The 24,942-nt window shown below is 42.9% G+C and overlaps 1 protein-coding gene across 2 annotated transcripts in view; it reads right to left on the reverse strand.

The window, feature by feature from the left end:
* epha3 (eph receptor A3) overlaps positions 1 to 24,942 on the reverse strand; it is a 269,035-nt gene that overhangs the window by 106,940 nt on the left and 137,153 nt on the right. For both annotated transcript variants that reach the window (XM_041210805.1, XM_041210804.1), the window contains exon 4: positions 5,587 to 5,742. In XM_041210805.1, coding sequence (XP_041066739.1) covers positions 5,587 to 5,742 — 156 coding nt within the window. The remainder of the gene's footprint in view (positions 1 to 5,586; positions 5,743 to 24,942) is intronic.

The raw sequence follows: 24,942 nt of genomic DNA on the forward strand, positions 1-24,942 counted from the left end.
ATTACAAACCGTTATCCAATAATGCCTCAGGGCTTATTTTACTTTGATGTCTGACAAGTCAGGTTTTGGGATCAGTTGCTCTAGAAGCATTGGTACAAAGCTGCTGCATTTCTTGTGCCCCTCAGTCCCATTAAATCATGTCACTCTGCTGGCTCTGCACCACCATGCTTAAAGAGACTTTATACTTTGCCTACATGCAGTTTGGGACAGATAAATTCAATCAGTTAGCAAGTAACCAGCATGATTCACCTCGCATTTCATGTGTTTAAGAGTTCACCTGAAGTACTCCACAGAGTGTTTTCAATTTTCCTTTTGATGGTAGTTGTATCTTTGGAGTTGAAACTATGCTGAACGATATTAGGAACACATGTACCAACATATCTGTATAAAATTTCTGTCTTCTATTTTAATGAAATTCTGAAATGGGTTAGCGCTTCAGTAAACAGTAGATAGAGAAAACACAAGAAACAGGAGCATGGAACAGGCCATACAGACCCTCAAGCTTGCTCCACCATTTAATAAGAATATGGCTGATCCTTGCCCTTAACTTCACTTTCCTGCCTGAATCCCATATCTCTTGATTCCTTTAGAGTCCAAAAATCTATCAATCTCAGCCTTGAATATATTCAATGACTGAGCATCCTCTGGGGGTAGAAAATTCCAAAGACTGACAATGCTCTGAGTGAAGGAGTTTCTCTTCATCTTAGACTGAAATGGCCATCCCCTTATCTTAAGACTCTAGACTCCATAGCCAGGGGAAATATTTCCTCAGCACCTATGCTGTCAAGCAGTAAAGCCCTTTTTAGGGGGATATAAAATATGACATTGACTAAATATTACTGGATGTGAACTATTAGGTACTAATGTGTTCTGTTTAGGTTAACATTCATGATAACAGGATTAAATATACAGTCTGCTACAAAAGAGTAACACACAGTGAGGAATTCAATTTACATCATAACCCATTATAACTAGCAGGGTTCAATTTATGGGACATCTGTCATGTTACAGTTGTCTTTGGTCATGCCCTGTTGTTACACAAACCAATACATAAAGAAGATTTGATAGGTTTATCGGTGTGTTAATGCCTTGGCTCACATTCCTAGATATTTTTCTTTCTTTAGTTGGTGGATTTCTCAGCCTGTAGGTTTGATTTCCCAGGCTAGGGCATACCAGAGAGATTCTTGGGCTAGTTCGAGTCACTCCAGAATACTCCCCATCACTGATGCCATCAGAAGTAAGAACCCTCTCGAGATTCTCTATGCCAGAAGCAAGATTTGCTCTAAAATTGCAAAATATTCTGCTCAGCTTATATTTTCCTCTATAAAATGCGTAGTTTCACCAAGAAAAGCCCCCTGTAGACTTGCCCATTTAGCAGAACAGACTTCATAGAATTCCATTATGAACTTTGCATGCTGCAATTAAGATCCATACATTTAATGGGGATATAATGAATGGCCATTCAGCAGCACATTATTGCAATGACCATATTTATTTTAATTTGACATCTATAGATGTCGCTTCAATGATTTGGATTATCGTGATTGCAAGGGTTAATGCTGGGTTAGTGAAGTCAGGCGCCATCAGGTCTTATTAGTGTCAGCACCAAGCTTTCCAAGGTCAGCGATAAAGTTCCCTTTATAATGCCTCAATCGCAGAAGAGAGACCCCTTACCATAATACCACAGGCATTTCAACCTTTCACACCATGCATTCCTATGACCTGAAGTTTTCCAACTTCATGCCAAATTTTGTGACAAATTATTTTCAACAGAAGGCTGCATTCACGGGGCTTGGATATGTCAGTCCAAATTCTCAAGTCCAAAAGAGGAAACAAATATTAATTTCAGCAGAAGTGACAAAGGAAGCAAGTGCTGCAAACCTAAGCTAAAGGCAGAAATTGCAGGGCGGGATCTTGTTGCAGCGTCGGGGGGTCTCACCTACTGGCTGGAGAGCAGGCGAGAGATCTGTGCTGCCTCTTTTTGAGAGGGCCCCCCAGGCCACAAGACAACCAGGCAATGGCAAGGCCGGTGGTGGGCCTTCCCCCAAGACCATGGGGGCGGAAATCTCGTCAAGTGAGAGCTACCGGCCAATCAGAGGCCAGCAGCTCTTGTGCTCAGCAGAGCCACTGGGGAGGCTGTGGCTATTCTGCAGGAAGGATAGGCACTGGTTTCCCAGGATCGTAGAGTGGACCGGGCCACAGGTAAGTAACGTGGAGGGGACAGAGTGTTTACATGGTTGGGGGTCGGCGTGAGAGGGGTGCAGGGGGTTTGGCAGGAAGGGAAGGGAGGTGGCTCTTAGTGGGCCCCCTCCCCACTTCCCAACATTCAGTCCCATGATCAGACACTGAGTGCCTTTGATCAAGGGATCCCCCCACCCCGCGCAGCCTCTGGAGGTGGCCAGCTTGCCATATGGTTTTTGCTGCCATATGTGAGGCATAGTAAGACGCCCGCCTGCAGCTGAGTTAACACCAGCGGTGGCAGGATGAGGCCCTTGAGTGGTCATTAATTGGCCACTGAGAGGCCTCAATTAGCAGTGGGGCAGGAAGGCCAACCATAAGCCTTCCCACCCTGAAGTTAATTCTGGTGGAGGTGGGAGGCAGCTAGGTTCAGGAATGCCATCATCCCAAATATCCTTCCTGCCGCCACCATCAGTGAGAGCAGAGAATTCCGGCCACAATATGTGGACGATTGTGGATTTTCAGTGCATCCTGTAGCTGCACATTTGCACTAATTATTGGAAAATTGAGCCTTTGAAGCAACTACCACATTCCACGGCATCAAAGTGGATGAGGGATTTCTTGGTCTTGCTTTACAGAATATGGTGAGCCAACATGGCCCATTCAGGACACAGGAATAGTGTTAAGAAAAGGAGAGAGCACCATCTGCAGAGATAGCAGATAGAAACTGAGCTCAGAGATGCAGACAGCCCCTAGTTCACTGGAACTGTTAAATGGTACATAGCACTGACATGAAGTGAGATGACTGTGACCCAAAGGAAGGTGGCCCTGAACAACACTGGCTCCATGGAGCATAAGACAGGTTCAGAGGCAGGTGGACTACAAAAACAGGTGGAGGGTAGTCGTGGTTTATATTTGGATGAACAGATAGGCATTTTGCAGTCGTGGTATGTTGCCAGGATGAAGGGTGAAGGACGTAGTTGAGAGGGAAAAACTGTAAATATAGAGAGAACATTGAAATTCATGTATCCATGCTAGGATTGGAGACATGGAAATACATTTGAAGCATTGCACGGGGGAGGTTTAAGTAGTCAGACCCAGACTGAACACCCCCCCTCCCCCCACCACCACCCCCTAACCCCAAGGTGGTTCAGTTGCTTCAGATTGCTTCACGGTGACATTGGTCAGCAAAAGAAGTTCCAAAAGGTGCAGCATGGCTTGTGCAGGAAGGAAGGATTCATTCATGGGGCATCAAAATGAATTATAAGGAAAGGATAAACCTGAAAGGACAACCTCCACCCGAACCGAAACAAAATCATTGTCTTTGCAGGGAGGATAACTATAGAAGTGGAGGAACATTTAATCTAACATGGCTGAGGATGGGGAAGTCTAAATTTGAGACTGGGGGAATGCAGGATCAATAAAACTGCTGCAATAGAAGCAAAAGATTCAGTAGAAATAAACAGTGAGGAAAATTATCAGAGGAGAAAGGGAAAGAAAGTGATATGTGCTGAAGTAATAGAAAATAAATGTAAAAGGGGCCATAAAAGAAGAGAAATGAAAAAACCAGGAAAAAGTACAAGGATCAACATTCCAAAATGTTGGAGTCTGGATTGCGTGCTGTGTGTGTAGTTGAACAAAATATTGAAAGCAAATCTGAAGAGTTAGAAATGTTAAGATCTATCGAGGGGCATGATGTAATAGCTTTATTGGAGTGATGGGGAGTTTGGGCAGGTTTAATATTCCTGGCTGTAACATTCTGAAAAGAGATAGGGAAACAATGAAATGGCATTGCAGAGTTAGCAAAGGATTCTATCAATACAGTATAGTGTAAGGAAGTCCTGGGATTATTTGAAGACAGAATCCAAATGAGGGGATTTAAGAAATATAAAGGGAAGTGGGTATAGGGCGCAGGGAGACCAGTCTTGGAATTTGCTCATGACACAAAAGTTGGCACAATGAGGAAAACTGTCATATAATTCATGAAGGCAAAACTAACTTGGTGGCATGGGCAGATGGTTGGAAAAAGCAACTTAATGTAGATAACAGAAGTAATACGCGTTGGGAAGAAAAACAAAGATTAGGAGTATCCACTTAAAGGAAAGCGTATGAAAGTTGTAGATGAGTAGAGGGGCATGCTGGCGCATATACATAATTCTCTGGCCTTCACAAGGGCAATTAGGGATGGGCAACAAATGTTGGCCTAGCCAGCGAAGTCCACGTCCCATGAAAGAATAAAACAAAATATGAGTGTAGGTGTATGGACAAAGCCATGAAAAATATCAACAAGATTCTGGTTTTTATACATAGAGACATAGAATACAAGAGAAAGGAGTAATCATCAATTTCTATGAAATGTAGGTTAGATGACAGAATGCTATGTGCAGCTTTGGGTATTCCTTTATACGAAGGATAAAGATGGAGAATATACAATGTAGATTGACCAGAATGGGAAACTGTAGTTATGGGGAGAAAGTTGAGATAGTGAGCTATTTTCACTGGTGCAAAGAAAACTGAAGGAATTTAGTAAAGATTCTTAAAATCATGAGGGGCTTTAGAGTCCATAGGGAGGAACTGATTCCTTTGTTTGTGGAGTCAACAACAACTATATCGAGTCAGTAACAGTGGGTCATAATTTAAAATCTTCACTAACAGAGCAAGGAGAGATGTTTGGAGTGTTTGACTCAGGATAATTTGTCACAGGGAGTGGCTGAGGTGGAGAATATTCCATCTTTTAAGGGAAAACCAGATAATTATTTGAATCAGAGGAAGACACAGGATTATAGAAAGAGAGAGAGAACTAAGAAACAGCACAAACATAATGGAACAAATACCTTATTTCTGTGCTTTGGTTCTATCAAGTGCTTTAAGACGCTTGCCAGACATGATTAAGCACTAGATAAATAGAAGTCCTTTTTTAACTTGCTTTAAACCTGTTACATCTCTACCTTCCGTTCTGATGAAATATCATCAACCTGAAACATTATCTCTCCACAGATGCCGTCAGAACTGCTGCAAACTTTCAACATGTTCTATTTTTATTTCTTTCTTTTACCATCTACATATGAACATACAAATTAGGAGCAGGAGTACGCCACTCGGCCCCTCGAGCATGCCCCACCATTCATTAAGATTACGACTGATCTGATTGTAACCTCAACTCCACATTCTCGTCTGCCCCCAATAATCTTTCATTTATAAAGATCCATAATCCTCTTAATGCTAAAAATACAATTGCTAGAAAACCATCTCTCATCCAGGAAGCACAATGCGGGTATTGATTACAACATCATGTAATACTGGGATATTGCAGAAGCTGAATGCTTTTCCTATATGGTCACAGCCAGTGCTGGGACAAACAATGCAACAAAGAAACAAAATAAGAGAGAGAAAAAAAGTCATACTCACTAGTGCAAGCCATGGAGATAGGATCTTTGTGTGCCCTGAAGTAATTCCTGTCACAGTCGCAGTACACAGAGCCTTCTTCTTGAGCGTGACTGTGAGGAGGACACTTGGCACACTTAACATTTCCAGCAAAGGCTTTGTAGAACCCAGATTTGCAGGCTGGTGGGGAAAGAAAATGGGTTTAGGTCAATATGACATACTGGGCATGCAAGACCATGTAGTTTGTCTATCACTGACAACACAATTCTTTCTCACAGTGTTTTCCTATTGAGAAATCCATACAGTGGGACAGTGCAAATAGAAGAGAATGAGAAAGTGTAGGGTAGAAACCAACGTTTAAAAAATTACCTGGTCATTATCACATTGTTGTTTGTGGGAGGTCACTGCGCATGAGCTGGCTGTACATTCCTACAGTGACTACAGTTCAAAAAATACATAATTGAGAGAAAAGCGCTTTGAGATGTCTGGTGGTCTTGAAAGCTACTATATAAGTGCAAGTCTTGTTTGAAATTCAGATACTGAATATGATGGAGGCAAACTTGATTTTTACAGAAGGAAAAACTGAGCAAGGTGAGATGTCCCAGAGTCAAGCTTAGAGTTCAGACCAACATGTTAAGTTTTGGTCAACATTTGGTTTGAGTTCTTCCATATTGGAGCTCATGCTGAAACAAGTGAAAATATTTGTTTCAGCAAGTTATTTGATTCAACGGTTGTAATAGTACGGCTCCAAGATAGAGGCTATGAAATTTCTGTGGGGGTTTTCCTGGTCTCTTGCTGTTTCATTGGGTCGGGGCAATTGGGGGTGGGGGGGTGCGGGGTAGTGGTAGTGATGATGATGAGTTAGTTTTGTCTATCTCCCACTGGCGTTACAGTGGGAGACAGGAAAACACCTGTAGAGTCCTGGGCTATAAGGTATAGAATAAAATTTTGATGCACTGTGCATCCCCATGTAGCAATCACCTTTTCGTATGTCGACCATTGTGCTTACACTGGAAAATGGCTTAGTGGACCAACAAAATGAGGAAAAGGTAGCCCACCTTCTGGCTTCCAAGACCTGCCCCATTGAGAGCGATCCTTGAAATGGGTGGCCAGCACTCTTGCTTTGTTCAGTTATTTAAATCAGGATCTTGTAAGTGCAATTTTCATGTAATAATGGATGCTGACTGTATGGCATGCCCTGCCCTGCCCATTGGTCCCTATCATTGGAGCACCCTCATCAAGATCTTCTTAAACCGATCACTGTAGGATGCTCCACAAAATAAAATGTTCTTTCATTTTTGTGGGGTCAAGTGTGAAAATGATTTTTTTTTTAAAAATATTTTTGGGGAATATTGTGTTATTCTTTGAAGAAGGCTGTGTGCCTGTGTGTGCATGGGTAAATGATTTAATTAAGCTGGGGAAAGGTTACTAGAGACACATTGTCTGGGAGGTTTAAGACATGAAAGGGTAGAGGCATTAGATTTGTGCATTTGTAATGAGATATTATGGAGGGTTTGAGGTACAAGTAAATAGGCTAGATCTAACATTTGCATTTTTAGATAAGTTGAGAGTTTATTTGAATATCAAAGGAAAAGAGGTGGAAAGAAACATTTTTGAATCTTACAGGAATTCCATAGGTAAACAGAAGAGGGTATATTACATTTTATTGACCCAAAAGCACAAAAAAAGGAAACATGAAAGATTTTATATTTGGAAGGATTTGAGTTTCAAAGAGGTATGAGAACAATGGAACCTGAAAGGGGGAAGAGGGTACTTCAGAGTTCCTGTGGAAAGCTAAGTTGTTGGCTGTTGGCTATGTGGGGAAGATCTCCTGGAAACAGCTCTAGGTTGGGAGAAGATACAGTTTGAATCAGCATCCAGTCAAGCCAGAACAGCCATGGGAGGCAAAAATCAGTCTTTTTCTGAAGTCTTGGATTTCCACAGCAGTGTGGAAGGAAGTTTAAGAGATCATTTGGTATGCCTTTATCAAAGCTACAGCAGTTTGCCTTGGGTAATAGTATTAGATTTTTATAGTTAAACATCTATAAGGGAGTGTTGCCAGGAAGGTGCTCACTTGTGGGTCTGACCAAGTAAGGAGTCTTTTGGGGAATGTTTATTAAAGCTAATTTTAACTGTGTAACTGTAATCTTTGCATTTAAGTTTTCTTTTCTTCTTGTGAATAAAATTTTTACTTTTAATTTTTAAAAATCTCAAAAGTGTCTGGACTCCTTGCTGCTGAGATCAGTACATGTTCTTCTGGTTTACAGCATACAAAAAAGAGGTATGGCCCATAAATAAGCCAAGTTTCCCTCTGGGATTTGGTTTGCTCAGCAATTAACATCTGCCATGGTCATAACACAGGAGAATCAGGAGCTGGCTTATTTCTCACTCTCCCCAACGTGTGAGTTGCCTCGGAGCACCAGATCTTGAGATGTGAGGCCCGACCACTAAGATAGTTTAAGCCCTGCACTGGCGGGATCAGAAACAGGCAGTGCCATTTCAACCCTTGTCACATGGCTGATCACCACAGATAACCAAAAGAGCTCCATAGTTAGAAAATGGTCTTAATTTCTGCTGTTGAAGGTATGTATCATCACAGAGTGGAACCAATTTGTCTTTTATAATGCCATTTTATAATGCCCTGATAGACAGAACCTTTGCCTCCTTATTTAATAGAAAGCCTACATATCCTCTATACTCTCTAAACTGGACATCTTGTTTAATTACCAAAGTCAGCCCTGAATATATATGACAGCATTTCTTTGTATCCTGAAAGACACTTCCTAATTTGAAATCTGTCTTTTTTGTTGTGCCTTCAAGATATTTGAGGCTGCTATCTTGGCCATTCATCAGGCTGTGGTAAAATTAAAAAAGCCAGCTTTGAGTTTGATACAGTTCACTTTATGTGATCACATCTTTACTCTTAATATGATTGACAAGTGGAGGTATTCAATTTAATCTGATTTGTTATATGAGTTTGAGCCATCTCAATTTGTGGGCCTATAGTCCTTTCACTGGCAGTTTTTTTTTGGCGCTAAACCTTTGGACAGTTATTCAAAAGCTGTCACTTTGGACCTTCCAAAGATGGTGATGTTAAGGGAATCTAATCCAGGCCATAAATGCAGAAGCCGTGTTGATGATCATCAGAACTATAATGTGGCATCACCGATAGCACTGCACCTCTGGGAATGCAGGGAATAAAACCACCTCCTGAAGTGGGTTACTTTGCAACAAGGGTACAAGTACCACCTCACTTACATTATGTTATGGCAGCCAGAGTTGAGGCTGCCTTCACCCACAGTGCTTGGAAAGACCTGCAGCACAAATCGCACTTGGAGGGATCACAGCAACAACCAGGAACATGTGATTTACATTTGATTTAAAAAAAAATATGCAGTGCAATTAACAGAATTCGTGATAGGCTGGAATGTGAACAGTAAATTATTTATTTTAATATCTTAGCACCATGCAAAATATTAGAAATACTTCGTGACCATGCTCATAATTATCATTATCAAATTATCATGGCTGATAAGACACAAGCCCAGTAACTAGGCCCTCCATCCTAAATGGATCTTCCTTTGCAAACATCACCAAAATCTGTCCTCTCCACCATTTAACGAAAATGCCATAAATGCCATTATTGCCTCATGTCTCCTGTCAACAGCCCAGGCACATTTTGCAGAGCTGGTGTGCAACGAGAGCCATGGCACTCCACGAAATGTTGTTGAGCAGACACTCCATAGGCTCAGGACCATTTGTGAGGATGGTCCTAAGAGGATGCCTAAATTGATGATCTTCTTCTGCATGTTCCATAACCATGACATCATAAGGGAGCAATCTTTAACATCATCTGGGCATCATGAGGTACAATAGACAGAGGAGCAGGACGAGGAGGAACAGCAGCATGAAGAGGAGTTAGAGCAACAGTTACATCAGCCACTAGTGCCTGAGCTCTCAAAGAACAACTCATCCAAGTGCTTGGCATGACCAAGCTGCCATCCTCAATACACCAACAGTCCACCAGCTCCCTTACTAGCCCCATCCATCTGCTTTCTGTCAGTCCAGCCTCATAGGCCTTGTCTTTACTTCATTACAAATATCAGTGCCAGTACAAAATCCGAAACAATAAACAAACTGATCCAACAGCTCAATTTCACCTCCAGCCAATATTTATCAAAAATTCGTAAGAAGTAGTTAAAACCATCGTTTTGCAAGTTCTCCTTTTCTCGTTTACTTAGCATACTGCTGGTATTTCACCAGTTGCTACAGCATCAACAGTAAAAGGCTGCTGCACTTCCAATGGGGACTCTCCAGCCAACTGTGGTGGGCACCCGTGAGCAGTTTTAGAGCTTGAGATCCCAGACTGCAGACTGCAGCACCTGAATGTGCGCCAAAGCCCCACCTCTGTAGAAGAGTCACACGGACTCAAAACGTAAAGCCTGTTTCTCTCTCCACAGATGCTATCAGACCTGCTGAGTTTTTCCAGTATTTTCTGTTTTTATTATTGCCTTTCCCATTGCTATCTTTGTTCTTAGTTCTTGGTTGCATTTTCCTTCAGCAGATATTATGCTTCCAAAAGATTTGTATTCTTGCTCCTGTTCTAGTTCTCTTCATTGTATGAATATATGAATGTTTCTTGGTGATTTTGAGATTTGCATCATTTCAGTTTTACCAATGTTCATTTTCATCCCAAAATTCATGCCTGCTCTTACTAGTCCATCTACTAGTTCTTGTAACCCTTCTTCTATGCTTGGTACAAGTGCTTTGTCACCTGCAAATCTAACTGATACCACCCCACCCTTCCACCATCAGCATCTTGACACTAGATTCTGTGCTTTCAAACACTTCATTGATCATTGCTTCTGCATAGATATTGAAGAGGATTGGTGATAAAAAAACATCCTTGTCGAACTCCTCTTCCAATCACATATGACTCCTTGTTGGCTACTCTCGTGGTTGCTGTTTGTCCCATGATTCCTTATGAGTTGTCTATCTCTCCAGTCTACTCCTGTGGCCAAAAATTTGACAGACCAGCCAAAGCGCTATTGACTACAGGTGGGAATTTCCGGTCCAGCGGCAGGCAACCATCTTATCATGATAAACTCATACACTCATAAGGCCATCACACATTCACTGGCATCTCATTCACTGCCAGCTTAAGGGACATCACCACTCATTCTCTCACACACATCCTCACATCTCCATCTCGACTCATCTCCTCTGGCGACTGCCTCCTCAGCCTTCATCATCTCAAGGCCACTTGCACAGGTCAATATGCATCCCCACACACACCCTGGGATACCCCCCTTCCCCAGTACAGTCCTTGCCCTGCAGCCTCTTCCCTTGCCTAATGCCACTTCTCCCCCTTCCCTAAGCAATCCCTAGCCCTGCAGCCATTGAAAAGCCACCCCCACCTTATGGCTGGTCAGGTAGCTAGAGACCTGCCCCTGAGGCCCTCTAAAAGTGATGTGGTGCTGCCTGTGAAGCCTGTCGCTGATGACTGCGAGTGCTGCCCAAAGCAAGGTAGGCAAACAAACCTCAAAGTCCTGAGAGAAGTGTAGCTCGCCAGATGCACGTTGCTTATGCACAGTTGTGAAACATTGCATGCCAATGTGTCCGGATGATCCAGCACAGCGGGGGGGGGGGGGGGGGGGGGGCATAATTCCAGAAAGCAGTGCTTCAAATGAGATGCTAAAGTGCTGAAATTAAGTTCCCAATGTGCAGTGGTGGGAAACACGGCTCGCCTTTGAAGGGTGGAGTGGACGATCGCAAATTGGTCTCATGATGGCGTGAAACCTATTTTTGGCTTTCTCGCCATATTGTCTCCCCGCGCCCACCATGACACCTGACACCAATGGGGTCAAAAAATTCCGGCCACTATCTTTGTTCTAACTCTCAACACAACCTTTGATGCATGGACAATCAGTAAATTATAATTCTACAAAAGTCAGAACATCGGCATGCCTTTGGCATAGCATTTGTAGAGTGATCATTATGGTCTGCATGAAGTCCTCTGGCCATTCGCCTGATAAGTAAATACCTTTGCACAACTTAGCAAAGGTTGTTGTTTTTTTCCCACATTTTTAATCAGCTGTAGATATTTCATATACTCCAGCCACTTTTATCTCACTTATTGCTGCTCTTATCTCACTGTTTAGTATCATTGGTCCAATGAAATCGATATCAACATTACTTGCTTCTTCTAGCTCAATCTTTTCAGGTTTGGCATTTCTTTCATATAGTTCTTCAAAGTGGTCCTTCCGTCTTTCTCTTATTTCATCAAGGTTGGTTAATAAAACACCTTCCTCACCCTCTATTGCTGTTGTTTTCATTCCTTTATGCAGTCTTTTTATTGACATCAGTCTTTCATAGATATCTGTCTCTTGTTGTCTCAGCCCAGGGTGGGGGCCCAAGTCCAATTAAATCATTCCTACTATGGAACCATCTGAACAAGTGCATTTAGCAAACAGGCCCATACAATTGACTTCCTGAGCCAATGTCTTTGGTGCAGGTTTTTCCTTTCCACGTTAATTTTATTCTGAACAAAATAGTTGTAACTCAATAATAATTCAAGCAAAAATTGTTTTTAAAAAATTGGTGGAAAATTGTCTTCAATTATAGTAAAATCTGGAAATGCCTTCCCCAACAGGCAGAATGCAGCTACATTGTGAAAAACTTCTATCTTCCCAGAATTGGCAAACGTAAAGGCTAATTATGAAATACTTCTTGCTTTTTTTTTAAATACTGTTTTGTCCTTGATCTCAATTGCAAACAGCACTACGCTAAGCTCAGCAGCACAGATGGGGGACTCCTGCTGCCACCCTACCCCATCAGCACGAGATACAACACATTTGGTGACAAAATACTACCTGCCTGCTGCTCATTGTACGCCCTGAGGTGGTGTAGGTGGGCATAGTGTTGTCATGGTAACTGAGCATCTGAATTCAGCATATGGTTGGATACACTCAATGCTTAAAGGCACACTGTCTTTGTGAAAAAGGTGCTTGCAAACCTTAAAATAGAATTTTTTTGGCAAAAGCTCAATGCAATAAAGAAACACCTATTGAACTGTCTTTTGAGTTATCTGTGTGTGATGCCATTGTGACAAAACCCATCGCCCTTCAAAATAAAGGGATCAGTGAATACCTTTTGCCCTCAAAAATATCACATCTTACGTTTTCTTGACCAAACGCAAACAAGACTGCAGCTGAGGGTTATTCTCCTGAAATAACAGCACAAAAACACTCTGGGACAAAGCAGAAAAAAAATAGTTTTATATTAGCCTGAATACTCAAGAGGCCCTGGTCATGAATTTTTGTACAGCTGCTGACAAGAGGTGTTATTTTCTATGTGCTGTGTCGAATAAAATGAAAAAAAATAATAAAACAGGAAAGAGCGGAAAGCATTCCAAGGAGGAATAAGGAGCTCAGATTGCTCTTTTCTCATGGGAGAGGCTTTGTGATTGGTTTCACACTCAGCTCGCGTCCCTCAGCTGTTATAGCTCTAAGTGATGTTGAAAATGAGCTATTCAGGAACCCGTCATCCTGCCATGCTCCAACCATGGGACCCTAATCCATTTATTTTCCTCAGAACATCGTTTAAGCTCTTACACTGGATAAAGCAAGAAATGTTCATATTGGGAATGAACCTGAAGGTCTATAATGATACCTTAAAATGTTTTAATGCATTCAGTTCCAAGCAGTGGGTTGAAAACATTTATTTTTCCTTTTTCTTATAGCGGAGATGCCATGTTATTGAAAAGTCTTTGGTTATACCTTTGTTGGTGAAAAGTCTGTCTCAGTGAAAATCCATTCCAATGATGGAATAGTTCTATCTTAGGCTGGCTCTGCAGCAGGAGCCTCTTTGTGCAATATTTCTATGTCCCAATTTTAAACAGGAAGTTTTAAAAGACGATTGCCATGAGGCATCATTAGTAATGCAACAACATGATGATGTCGCTCACCATGGTATTCCTCTATGGAAAAACTTGATTAATGCTGGTATGGGATGATTTACTAGGTGATAATCCTTTCAAATACATAAATGTCACTCCCCAAATGTCTCAGTTGGTAACGAGAAGCTGTAACTGAGGGATACAGGCTGAAAGGAATGAAGTATAATCCTCCTGTTCTGTGCAGAGTTAGCTGACTTTTTGTAACATTGGAGCACTAGAGATGGGAACAGGAGCAGTTGCTTATGGAGGCGAAAATGTGTCAAGAGTTTCCGCTGCTCCAATGATTCTTGCTGCAGATGTAAACATGTGGATGTCATGTGAGGATGGATTGAGATTGCATGAGAAGCCCTCCACCATTCATTCAGTGGCAACATTTACTGTCAAGGGCTGCACTTGGGCGATATACAGAAGGGAATCTTAATGTATACAGAATGGTATCATAACATGAACTTTAGAGGAGAAGGGGAGAAAAATTGGAGGGACGTTATTAAAAAAATGCCAAATATTTTACAGGAGCAAGAATTATAAAACAATTTATCAACGAGTATGCTGTCATTTGTAACCACAAAAACACAAAAAGTTACAGCGTCATCTTAGTCGCCTATTGGGTAAATGTATTTTCTTTGTTCTATTATGCTATTCATGCTAGAAAAGTTCCAGGTTCAAATCCTGGTTTGCATAAAGTTAGCTGCTTTCAGCCAAGGTGGTCGTGGGGACATGAAAACTGGACTTCATTATTCCAGATCATGAATGGTAACGTCAATCAGCAATCTCGTTCCTGATCACTAAGAAAGTTAAACACACAATAGGAAGGCTCACCTCATGCAGGATTTCTTACACATGCTTTTCCTGGTGCAGCAGTTAATGTGTTTGCATAGATTCCTGTTTGTGCAAGGTTAACATATTCATTAAAATAAAAGCAAAATATTGCAGAAGCTGAAGCTCTGAAGAAGAGTCATAGGGACTTGAAATGTTCACACTGTTTCTCTCTCCACAGATGCTGCCAGGCCTGCTGAGTTTTTCCAGCATTTTCTGTTTTGATAACATGTTCTTTAAATGGGTTAACAACTAGCAGAAACAGGAAATTACAGAGCCATCTCACAGGTGGCTAAGTTTCACACACAAGAAATTAAGTTCATTGTCTTATTTCCCACTGAATTACCACTCCTCGTTCCCCAATAATGTGGCATAAGGTTAATGGAAAGCAATGATATGTAACTTCAAAACTACTTTTCTAAAAAGGAGTCCAGTTAACTACAAATTCTGTTTTCCAAATACAGCAACACACATGAAATAAAGTTTAATTACTTGCCAACTTGAATAGGTGTATGGGCAGGCAAATCTTTGACTGATGACTCAGACAGCTAGCTCCTGATCTGATATCACATTGGTGTTGTAACCTAATATTTTGAATGATGCATCATATGCTGTCTATGAAAGATAGAACACACATACAAAGACCTACATGACAGTGTTTGACCTGGTGTAATCTTAGAGCCAGTCAGGTTTGTAAGGAAAGCTACAATCAAAGCTCTAATCACTACCTGGAATTAGTGCCCAAATGGATTGTGACAGACTGGTAACAGTCAGCTTCTGACCTCACACTGATAATAACCTTGTACTAATTACACAACAGAGTGACCCTCTGTAACTGTGACAGATCTAAACTACCAGAAGCTATGTTGTTTATGCTAATTACAAGAAGACCTGCCATTCATCCATCCATTCACTCATATTTGATCCGAATCAAATGGCATTATTTGGATTTTCATTTAAATGGAGGAAACTGACTTTGAGTTTCGAAGTGGTATGCACACTTTCTTCCATGACCTTTGACACAATCAGGTTTGCTTATACTATAAATGCAGAAAGAAAAGACACATAATGTAGTCTGAGATTGATTATCCCTTCGAGCACTGAATTTCCCTAACAATTTGCAGAGCACAAATCTGTTTTCCATCACCTAACAGATACAAGAACGGTACTCAGTACAGTTGTAAAGATGAATAATAGTGTGATGATAAGCTGATGAATTTGATGTGAGATATTGGACTTTGGGTTCTTCATTTGCAGGGTCAAATGTTTAAAAGCCACATATGACTGACATTTAAATCTACCAATGGGTGAGTGCCTTTGATAAGCTTAAAGCTGAACTGCTGGATGGCATGTTAATGAAGGCCTATGTCCAGTCAAATGACCTCATTCACCCTACACAAATCCAATTTCTATTGGATATTAAGCAGCTCTGAGAGTAGAAAAGGGAACAGACAGGCCAACCTTGGCACATTTGTCTGCATACCAACAATTATTTCAAAGAAAAATTCATGCAAAGAGCTTAAAGATGTTTCCTTCCACTGGGGAATGCGATGCATGAGTTTGCCTCAATCGTGGCATATGAAACATCGGCAGCTGAAACCAAAACAAGATGGGAATTTTTTAAAATTAGATTTGGTCCTTTCTGTGTGCAGTTTATGACAGTTTAATTAGTGGAGCTGGGAGGTAATATTTACCCTTGTAGAGAGTATATATTTTAAGTAACCAACATCACAATGGGGGCTCACACAATTGTGATTTATCTTTTTGTGTGGGGAAATGGCTTGCAATTAAAGGTGCCCTTGGATATAAGCTGTGTACATGTGCAATCATGCTTTTTTCATATTATGGTGGGTTGAGTTCAAATACACTGCCAATATTTGGATGACTTTGGGCTAGTTCAATGCTTATTTCAAAGAGAAAATGCTGGAGGGGTGATGAAACTCCCCAGGTCATATGGTCTTGTGGGACTTGCAGCTCGATCATGCAACTAATGGCGGTTTACATCTACATCAAAATGTTGCTGATTTCAGCCATATTATCTTGGGAATACATCAAATCTCACAGAAATAAACAGCAATTTAACAGAGGAGTTATTCCAGATTGCCCTTATGCACTTCTTAGCACCTGCTCATAGAAAGACATTAGCAGAGGTCTGGAAGGAGATTATATCCCCACGCTCGTGGACATGGTGAAGGAAAGTCCCATGAAAGGAGAAGAGGAGAAAAATAATGGGCACCATTTTGAGGTCACCAGGTGGGCACAGCAGGCAGGCCAGGGAGCGGCCGGGAAACGGGCCGTCACCTGCCATCGGTCCCCGACCGCAATTTCACGCTGGCTGGCCAATTAACAGCCAACCAGCCTGAAACGCACACTCAAAGGCTCGACGCTGCTGGGGTGGGGGCGGGAGGAGGGTGAGCATTGAAGTCAGCGTGGGCGTGGGGGAGTGTGCAATATAAGCTCCCTGAAGGCAGAGAGCTGCCTCAGGGAGCTGAAGAAGGTAAAACCATCAAATAAAGATTTATAAATGCAGAAAAAATGTCCACACATTGGACTCACTCACCTAAACGTAAGCATTTTAAAATTCTGCCCTAACATTTTTATTTTAAAAGTTTAATTATAGAAACCTCATCCTGCCCTTGGATGAGGTTTCCTGAAAAATGCAAAGGCTGCCTGGCCGATTCACCCACCTGCCGACCGTAATGTTGGATGGGCAACGAAAATTTGCTGTTAATTAATACTTTAATGGCCTAAATAGGCCTCTTAATTGTCGGTGGGTGTGCTGCCGACTCTTGCGCATGCCCGCCGACCAAAATATCACCCGAGTGCTCACCCAACATTATCACACGTTATTTTCCACCCAATTGGGTTGGGCACGCATCTGCCTGCAAGGTGTAAAATTCTGCCCAATAATTCTCCAAAAATATAATAAATGCACATGCATAAAAGACACAAATCTCATACTTCAGGCATCACAGCTTGACACAAGGCACATATATTTTCAAGAAAAACTTCCTCACCAATGCAGAATAGCTTAATTCTAAACGGCCTCAGGTCCTACTTAAGGACATATGAAAACAGTGGACAGGAAAAGATCCATTGGTTCATCCAGTCCGTTGTGCATAGCTGCGATGCCACTTTTGAATTTGGCAATATACGTGGCTTCAATGTATTTGAAGTTGTTCATTAAAACATTGCCATTTAGCTTCTGCACCAGCTTTGTCCCTGACCTGATAGGGTTAATCCATTGCCTTCTTCCAAATCTTCTGCCATATGCTTCCAGTTAGTCTTTCTGAAACTTTGATTTAACTGCCAATTTTCAGTACCTTTGGTTCTACCAGCTAATTGTATTCATCCTTCCTCAGATGCATTCTCACATGGAGGTCTGATACCAAGCTAGGCTCACCAGATCTACTATATGATTAGCCCTAGTTTCCTCTTTTGACAAACTGGTACATAATAGCAATTTGCCCTTAATTAACCTCAGGATGCAGTTAGCCCTTACAGCAATGCTTCCCAAACTCTTTCCCACTGTGACTCCATTTTAATGCTTAAAAATTGGTGCAACCCCAGGATGAATGTTGTGGGGGATGTGTGGAGCTGGGTAAAGCTTGTTGAGCAGGGTGCGGGTGCAAGGTTGAGCAGGGGGAATTTGCGGTTTTGCCTACAATAGTTTTGCAGATTCAGATGGGGTCTCGGAGCTAAGAATCATGTGCACTTATAATATGGAGCCTTGGCGCCAATCACCAAGCCTGTCGTGCCACTCATCACAACACCGGTTCAAGGTATCTCTCCAGCGCATCAAAGGAAGTCCCCGATTAGCAAATCAGAGTGCTGAACTGAATGGCCAATCAGGGCAGCGAAAAGCTGTCCCATTATCAACCGTTGTAAAAGAAAAATTCACATCCCAGCCAGAGACAACACTGCTGTCTCGGAGCCCGGGACCTCAACTGATTGCCCTATGACCCCAAAGGGGGTCACGACCCATGGTTTGGAAACCCCAGCAAAATGGCTTTAAAAGGGGGACAGGTCCAGAATAATATATTATGCACTAAGCTACATTTACATCCAGCTCTACCTTTCCATCACCTCTCTGAGCCATATTCGCCTCCTCATCACCACTCTCTCTGATTTGTCACACTGCTTGTTCAACATCCAGATCTCCCCCAGCTTAATGTTGAGAAGACAAAGGTTATTGTCTTGGGATCCGCCACAAGTTCCATTTCCCTAGCAAATACCTCTATCCTTTGTCTGAGGCTGAACCAGACCGTTCACAATCTTGGTGTCATATTTGACCCTGAATGAGCTCTCAGCCACTTATCCACTCTATCATCAAAGCTGCCTACTTCATCCTATCACCCAATTCCACCTTTGAATCAGGTCTTCTGCTGCTGAGTCATTCCTTTTTTTCCTCTAGGCTTGACTGTTCCAAAACAAAAACAGAATTACCTGGAAAAACTCAACAGGTCTGGCAGCATCGGCGGAGAAGAAAAGAGTTGACGTTTCGAGTCCTCATGACCCTTCGACAGAACTTGAGTTCGAGTCCAAGAAAGAGTTGAAATATAAGCTGGTTTAAGGTGTGTGGGGAGGGGGCAGAGAGAGAGAGAGAAGTGGAGGGGGTGTGTGGTTGTAGGGACAAACAAGCAGTGATAGAAGCAGATCATCAAAAGATGTCAACAACAATAGGACAAAAGAACACATAGGTGTTAAAGTTGGTGATATTATCTAAACGAATGTGCTAATTAAGAATGGATGGTAGGGCACACAAGGTATAGCTTTAGTGGGGGTGGAGGGAGCATAAAAGATTTTAAAATATTTAAAAATAATGGAAATAGGTGGGAAAAGAAAAATCTATATAATTTATTGGAAAAAAAAAGGAAGGGGGAAACAGAAAGGGGGTGGGGATGGAGGAGGGAGCTCAAGACCTAATGTTGTTGAATTCAATATTCAGTCCGGAAGGTTGTAAAGTGCCTAGTCGGAAGATGAGGTGTTGTTCCTCCAGTTTGCGTTGGGCTTCACTGGAACAATGCAGCAAGCCAAGGACAGACATGTGGGCAAGAGAGCAGGGTGGAGTGTTAAAATGGCAAGCGACAGGGAGGTTTGGGTCATTGTTGCGGACAGACCGCAGGTGTTCTGCAAAGCGGTCGCCCAGTTTACGTTTGGTCTCTCCAATGTAGAGGAGACCACATTGGGAGCAACGAATGCAGTAGACTAAGTTGGGGGAAATGCAAGTAAAATGCTGCTTCACTTGAAAGGAGTGTTTGGGCCCTTGAATGGTGAGAAGAGAGGAAGTGAAGGGGCAGGTGTTGCATCTTTTGCGTGGGCATGGTGTGGTGCCACAGGAGGGGGTTGAGGAGTAGGGGGTGATGGAGGAGTGGACCAGGGTGTCCCGGAGGGAGCGAACCCTACGGAATGCCGATAGCGGGGGGTGAAGGGAAGATGTGTTTGGTGGTGGCATCATGCTGGAGTTGGCGGAAATGGCGGAGGATGATCCTTTGAATGCGGAGGCTGGTGGGGTGATAAGTGAGGACAAGGGGGACCCTATCATGTTTCTGGGAGGGAGGAGAAGGCGTGAGGGCAGATTCGCGGGAGATGGGCTGGACACGGTTGAGGGCCCTGTCAACGACCGTGGGTGGAAAACCTCGGTTAAGGAAGAAGGAGGACATGTCAGACGAACTGTTTTTGAAGGTAGCATCATCGGAACAGATGCGACGGAGGCGAAAGAACTGAGAGAATGGGATGGAGTCCTTACAGGAAGCGGGGTGTGAGGAGCTGTAGTCGAGGTAGCTGTGGGAGTTGGTGGGTTTGTAATGGATATTGATGGACAGTCTATCATCAGAGATTGAGACAGAGAGGTCAAGGAAGGGAAGGGAAGTGTCAGAGATGGACCACGTGAAAATGATGGAGGGGTGGAGATTGGAAGTAAAATTAATAAATTTTTCTAGTTCCCGACGAGAGCATGAAGCAGCACCGAAGTAATCATCGATGTACCGGAGAAAGAGTTGTGGAAGGGGGCCGGAGTAGGACTGGAACAAGGAATGTTCCACATACCCCATAAAGAGACAGGCATAGCTGGGGCCCAAGTGGTACCCATAGCCACACCTTTTATTTGGAGGAAGTGAGAGGAGTTGAAGGAGAAATTGTTCAGCGTGAGAACATGTTCAGCCAGACAGAGGAGAGTAGTGGTGGATGGGGATTGTTCGGGCCTCTGTTCGAGGAAGAAGCTAAGGGCCCTCAGACCATCCTGTTGGGGGATGGAGGTGTAGAGGGATTGGACGTCCATGGTGAAGAGGAAGCGGTTGGGGCCAGGGAACTGGAAATTGTTGATGTGACGTAAGGTGTCAGAAGAATCACGGATGTGGGTGGGAAGGGACAAGGGTGTTCCAATGCTCTTCTGGCTGGTCTCCTTTCTTTCACCTATATAAACTTCACTTCATCCAAAACTCTGCTGCCTTCAGTCCAAAGCGCACTAAGTCCCATTCAGTCATCATCCTGTGCTCACTATATTGATTCCCAGTCTAGCAAAGCCTCGATTTTAAATTGTCACCCTTTTTTTCAAATCATTTCATGGTCTCACTCCCCACCCTTTCTGTAATCTCTTCCAGCCCTACATACCTTTGACATTTCTGCACTTCTCCAAATCTGGTCTCTTGCCCATTGCTCATTTGAATCACACCACCATTGGCAATTGTGCCTTCGGCTAGCTGGGTCCTAAGTTCTGGAATTCCCTGCCTAATCCTCTCCACATCTCCAACTCTCTCTCCTCCTTTAAGATACTCCTTAAAAACTACCTCTTTGACCATCTGCCCTCATGTGGCTTGATGCCACATATTGTTTGATAACATTCCTTTCTTCAGACTTTTAAATGTCCTATAGAAATGCAGATTGTTGTTGTATAATATCCCTGTCCTTATAAAGCAGTATATCTTCTGGTTTACCATGATTAGAATGTGGGAGATCAGCACACATTTCAAAAGGTATTTTTCATTTATTATGACAATTATCCCCAACATAGTGTTCAACTTTACATTTCTTATTTCTGAACAATCATTCCCCAGGCCTAGTATATCCCTTGTTCCCCACCCAATAAAAATAAAAGCTAATCCAAACTATTGCATTTCATAATATAAATGAATATTTCATTTACAAAATCATGCTGCCAACTCATTTACTTTGAACCTTCAAACCTTCAATTTAATTACATTTACTTAAAATCTTAACCATAAAACAGTTCTAGGTAAAAGTGGCTGTAAGCATACCTACTTTTGTAAACAGGCCAATATTACTGTAAACATGCTTAATGATCTAAGTCATCTTGGCTAAATAGGCAATTTCCTGACTGCTACCCCCCCACCCCCCACGCCCCCCCCCCCCCCCCCCCCCCCCCCCCCACAATTCTGGCCTGACTGGCTCCTGTTTACATATAAACTCAATGTAACTGTTTATTTAAAAATTGAGGTATGCTTCAAGTTCCTACAGGAAATCTATTCTTCACATTATGAATGGAACAGAAGTATAGAGGCAATATTCCAAGATTTCCAATACCATAGAAGAGGATGGTGCATTGTGAGAATTACTGCATACAGTACTGGGACTGTACAGTGCTGACAGCTATTTCCTTCCTATGTTATTGCACTGTACAGTGTGATTACGGTATGAGCAAGAACTTTGCGTTATGCTAAGGAAGAAACTTGTTTGCCATTTCATCTATCAGGTGTAGTTACTTATAACAGAAGTTTCAATCATATTCCTTTTGTGGGTACTGACAGCAACCAAGGTGGAAAAGGATATAAAGTTGTTTGTGCCCAGACTTGCTGGGATGAAGAGGTCCAAAGACTGATCTAAATTCATCCTTAGGACTCATCATCAGCATTTAGGTGAACTTCCGGCACCAAACTTAACAAATTCACCCCACACAAAGATCCAGAGATATGTCTGTGTGGCAAGTGGCAGGGAGGGAGGCTGGTGGAGCAGGGCAGCCTGGCAGTTGTTTTGTGGTAAAAACAAAAAACAAAAAACTGCGGATGCTGGAAATACAAAACAAAAACAGAATTACCTGGAAAAACTCAGCAAGTCTGGCAGCATCGGCGGAGAAGAAAAGAGTTCTTCATCCCATTCTCTCAGTTCCTTCGCCTCCGTCGCATCTGTTCCGATGATGCTACCTTCAAAGACAGTTCGTCTGACATGTCCTCCTTCTTCCTTAACCGAGGTTTTCCACCCACGGTCGTTGACAGGGCCCTCAACCGTGACGGCCCATCTCCCGCGCATCCGCCCTCACCGACTTCTCCTCCCTCCCAGAAACATGATAGGGTCCCCTTTGTCCTCACTTATCACCCCACCAGCCTCCGCATTCAAAGGATCATCCTCCGCCATTTCCGCCAACTCCAGCATGATGCCACTACCAAACACATCTTCCCTTCACCCCCACTGTCGGCATTCCATAGGGATCATTCCCTCCGGGACACCCTGGTCCACTCCTCCATCACCCCCTACTCCCCAACCCCCACCTATGGCACCACCCCATGCCCACGCAAAAGATGTACCACCTGCCCCTTCACTTCCACTCTCCTCACCGTTCAAGGGCCCAAACATTCCTTTCAAGTGAAGCAACATTTCACTTGCATTTCCCCCAACTTAGTCTACTGCATTCGTTGCTCCCAATGCGGTCTCCTCTACATTGGAGAGACCAAACGTAAACTGGGCGACCGCTTTGCAGAATACCTGCGGTCTGTCCGCAAGAATGACCCAAACCTCCTTGTCGCTTGCCATTTCAACACTCCACCCTGCTCTCTTGCCCACATGTCTGTCCTTGGCTTGCTGCATTGTTCCAGTGAAGCCCAACGCAAACTGGAGGAACAACACCTCATCTGTCGACTAGGCACTTTACAGCCTTCCGGACTGAATATTGAATTCAACAACTTTAGATCTTGACCTCCCCCCTCCATCCCCAACACCCCCCCTTTCTGTTTCTTCCCCCTTCCTTTTGTTTTTTTTCCAATAAATTATATAGATTTTTCTTTTTCCCACCTATTTCCATTATTTTTAAATATTTTTAAATCTTTTATGCTCCCCCCACCCCCACTAGAGCTATACCTTGAGTGCCCTACCATCCATTCTTAATTAGCACATTCGTTTAGATAATATCACCAACTTCGACACCTATGTGTTCTTTTGTTCTGCTGTCTGTGACATCTTTTGATGATCTGCTTCTATCACTGCTTTTGCCTACAACCACACCATCCCCCTCCACTTCTCTCCCCCCACCCAACCCCACCACCACCACCACCTTAAACCAGCTTATATTTCACCCCTTCCTGGGATTCGCCTAGTTTTGTCGAAGGGTCATGAGGACTCGAAATGTCAACCCAGTTGTTTTGTGGAGCTAGAAAGAGCCAACTCCACATCGTCACAAACCTTTAAGCTTTAGGGATTCTTTTGAGCAGCCTCCAGTTTATTTTTATTCATTCTTGAGGTGTCAGCGTTGCTGGCAAGTTGTTCTTGAACTGAGTTCCTTTAAGAATATACAGGTTGGAGCTTTCCTACCGCAAATTCCAATTAAGACAAACAAATTTAACAATGTGGGCCTTAAGTTTGGACATGAGTCTCATTTCCATATTACAGTGAAGCTTGTTCTCATTTTAGGTGACTACCGATATCACCTAAAAAAGGGAGGCTCCAACCAGTTTAGCAGTGGCCTGAATGCAGCAGGACCTGGATCACATTCAATGTTAGTCTGACAAGTGGCAAATAACATTTGTGCCACACAGTGCCAGGCAATCACCATCTCCAACAAGAAAGAATCTAACTACCTCCCCTTGACGTTCAATGGCAATACCATCACTGAATCCCCAATCGTCAATATCCTGGGGATTACCATTGACCAAAAGCAGAAATGGACTAGCCATATAAATACTGTGGCTACAAGAGCAGGTCAGAGGCTAAGAATTCTGTGTGAATAACTCACCCGCTGACTCCCCAAAGCATGTTCACTGTCTACAAGGCACAAGTCAGGAGCGTGATAGAATATTCTCCACTTGCCCGGATGAGTGCAGCGCCAACAACACTCAAAAAGCTCAACACCATCCAGGACAAAGCAACCTACTTGACTGGAACCTCATCCACCACCTTAAACATTCATTCCCTCCATTAGCACACATTGGCAGCAGTGTGTACCATATACTACAAGCACTGCAGCAACTTGCCAAGCCTCCTTCCATCACACCTTCCAAACTCATGACCTCTACCATCCAGAAGGGCAAGGAGCCACACACCATGCTGACTTGGAACAATATCGCTGTTCCTTCACCGTCGTTGGGTCAAAATCTCCCTCCCTAAAAGCACTGTGAGTGTACCTATTTCAGATGGACTGCAATTGTTCAAGGAGATGGTTCACCAGCACTTCTTAAGGGCAATTAGAGATGGTCAACAAATGCTGGGCTTGCCAGCAATGCTCAGATCCCATGAAGGAATAATTTTTAGAAACTGTCCATGCAAATGCTGACATACACCTTTTTATTCACAATTTTTACCTCATTGGCAACTTGCTGTGTTTCTCTACAGTGCGACATTTCATTTTTAAACTATATGCAAATAATCTAACAGCACAGTGC

This window comes from Carcharodon carcharias, chromosome 18 (genome assembly GCF_017639515.1).
Source record: "Carcharodon carcharias isolate sCarCar2 chromosome 18, sCarCar2.pri, whole genome shotgun sequence".
Classification (NCBI taxonomy): domain Eukaryota; kingdom Metazoa; phylum Chordata; class Chondrichthyes; order Lamniformes; family Lamnidae; genus Carcharodon; species Carcharodon carcharias.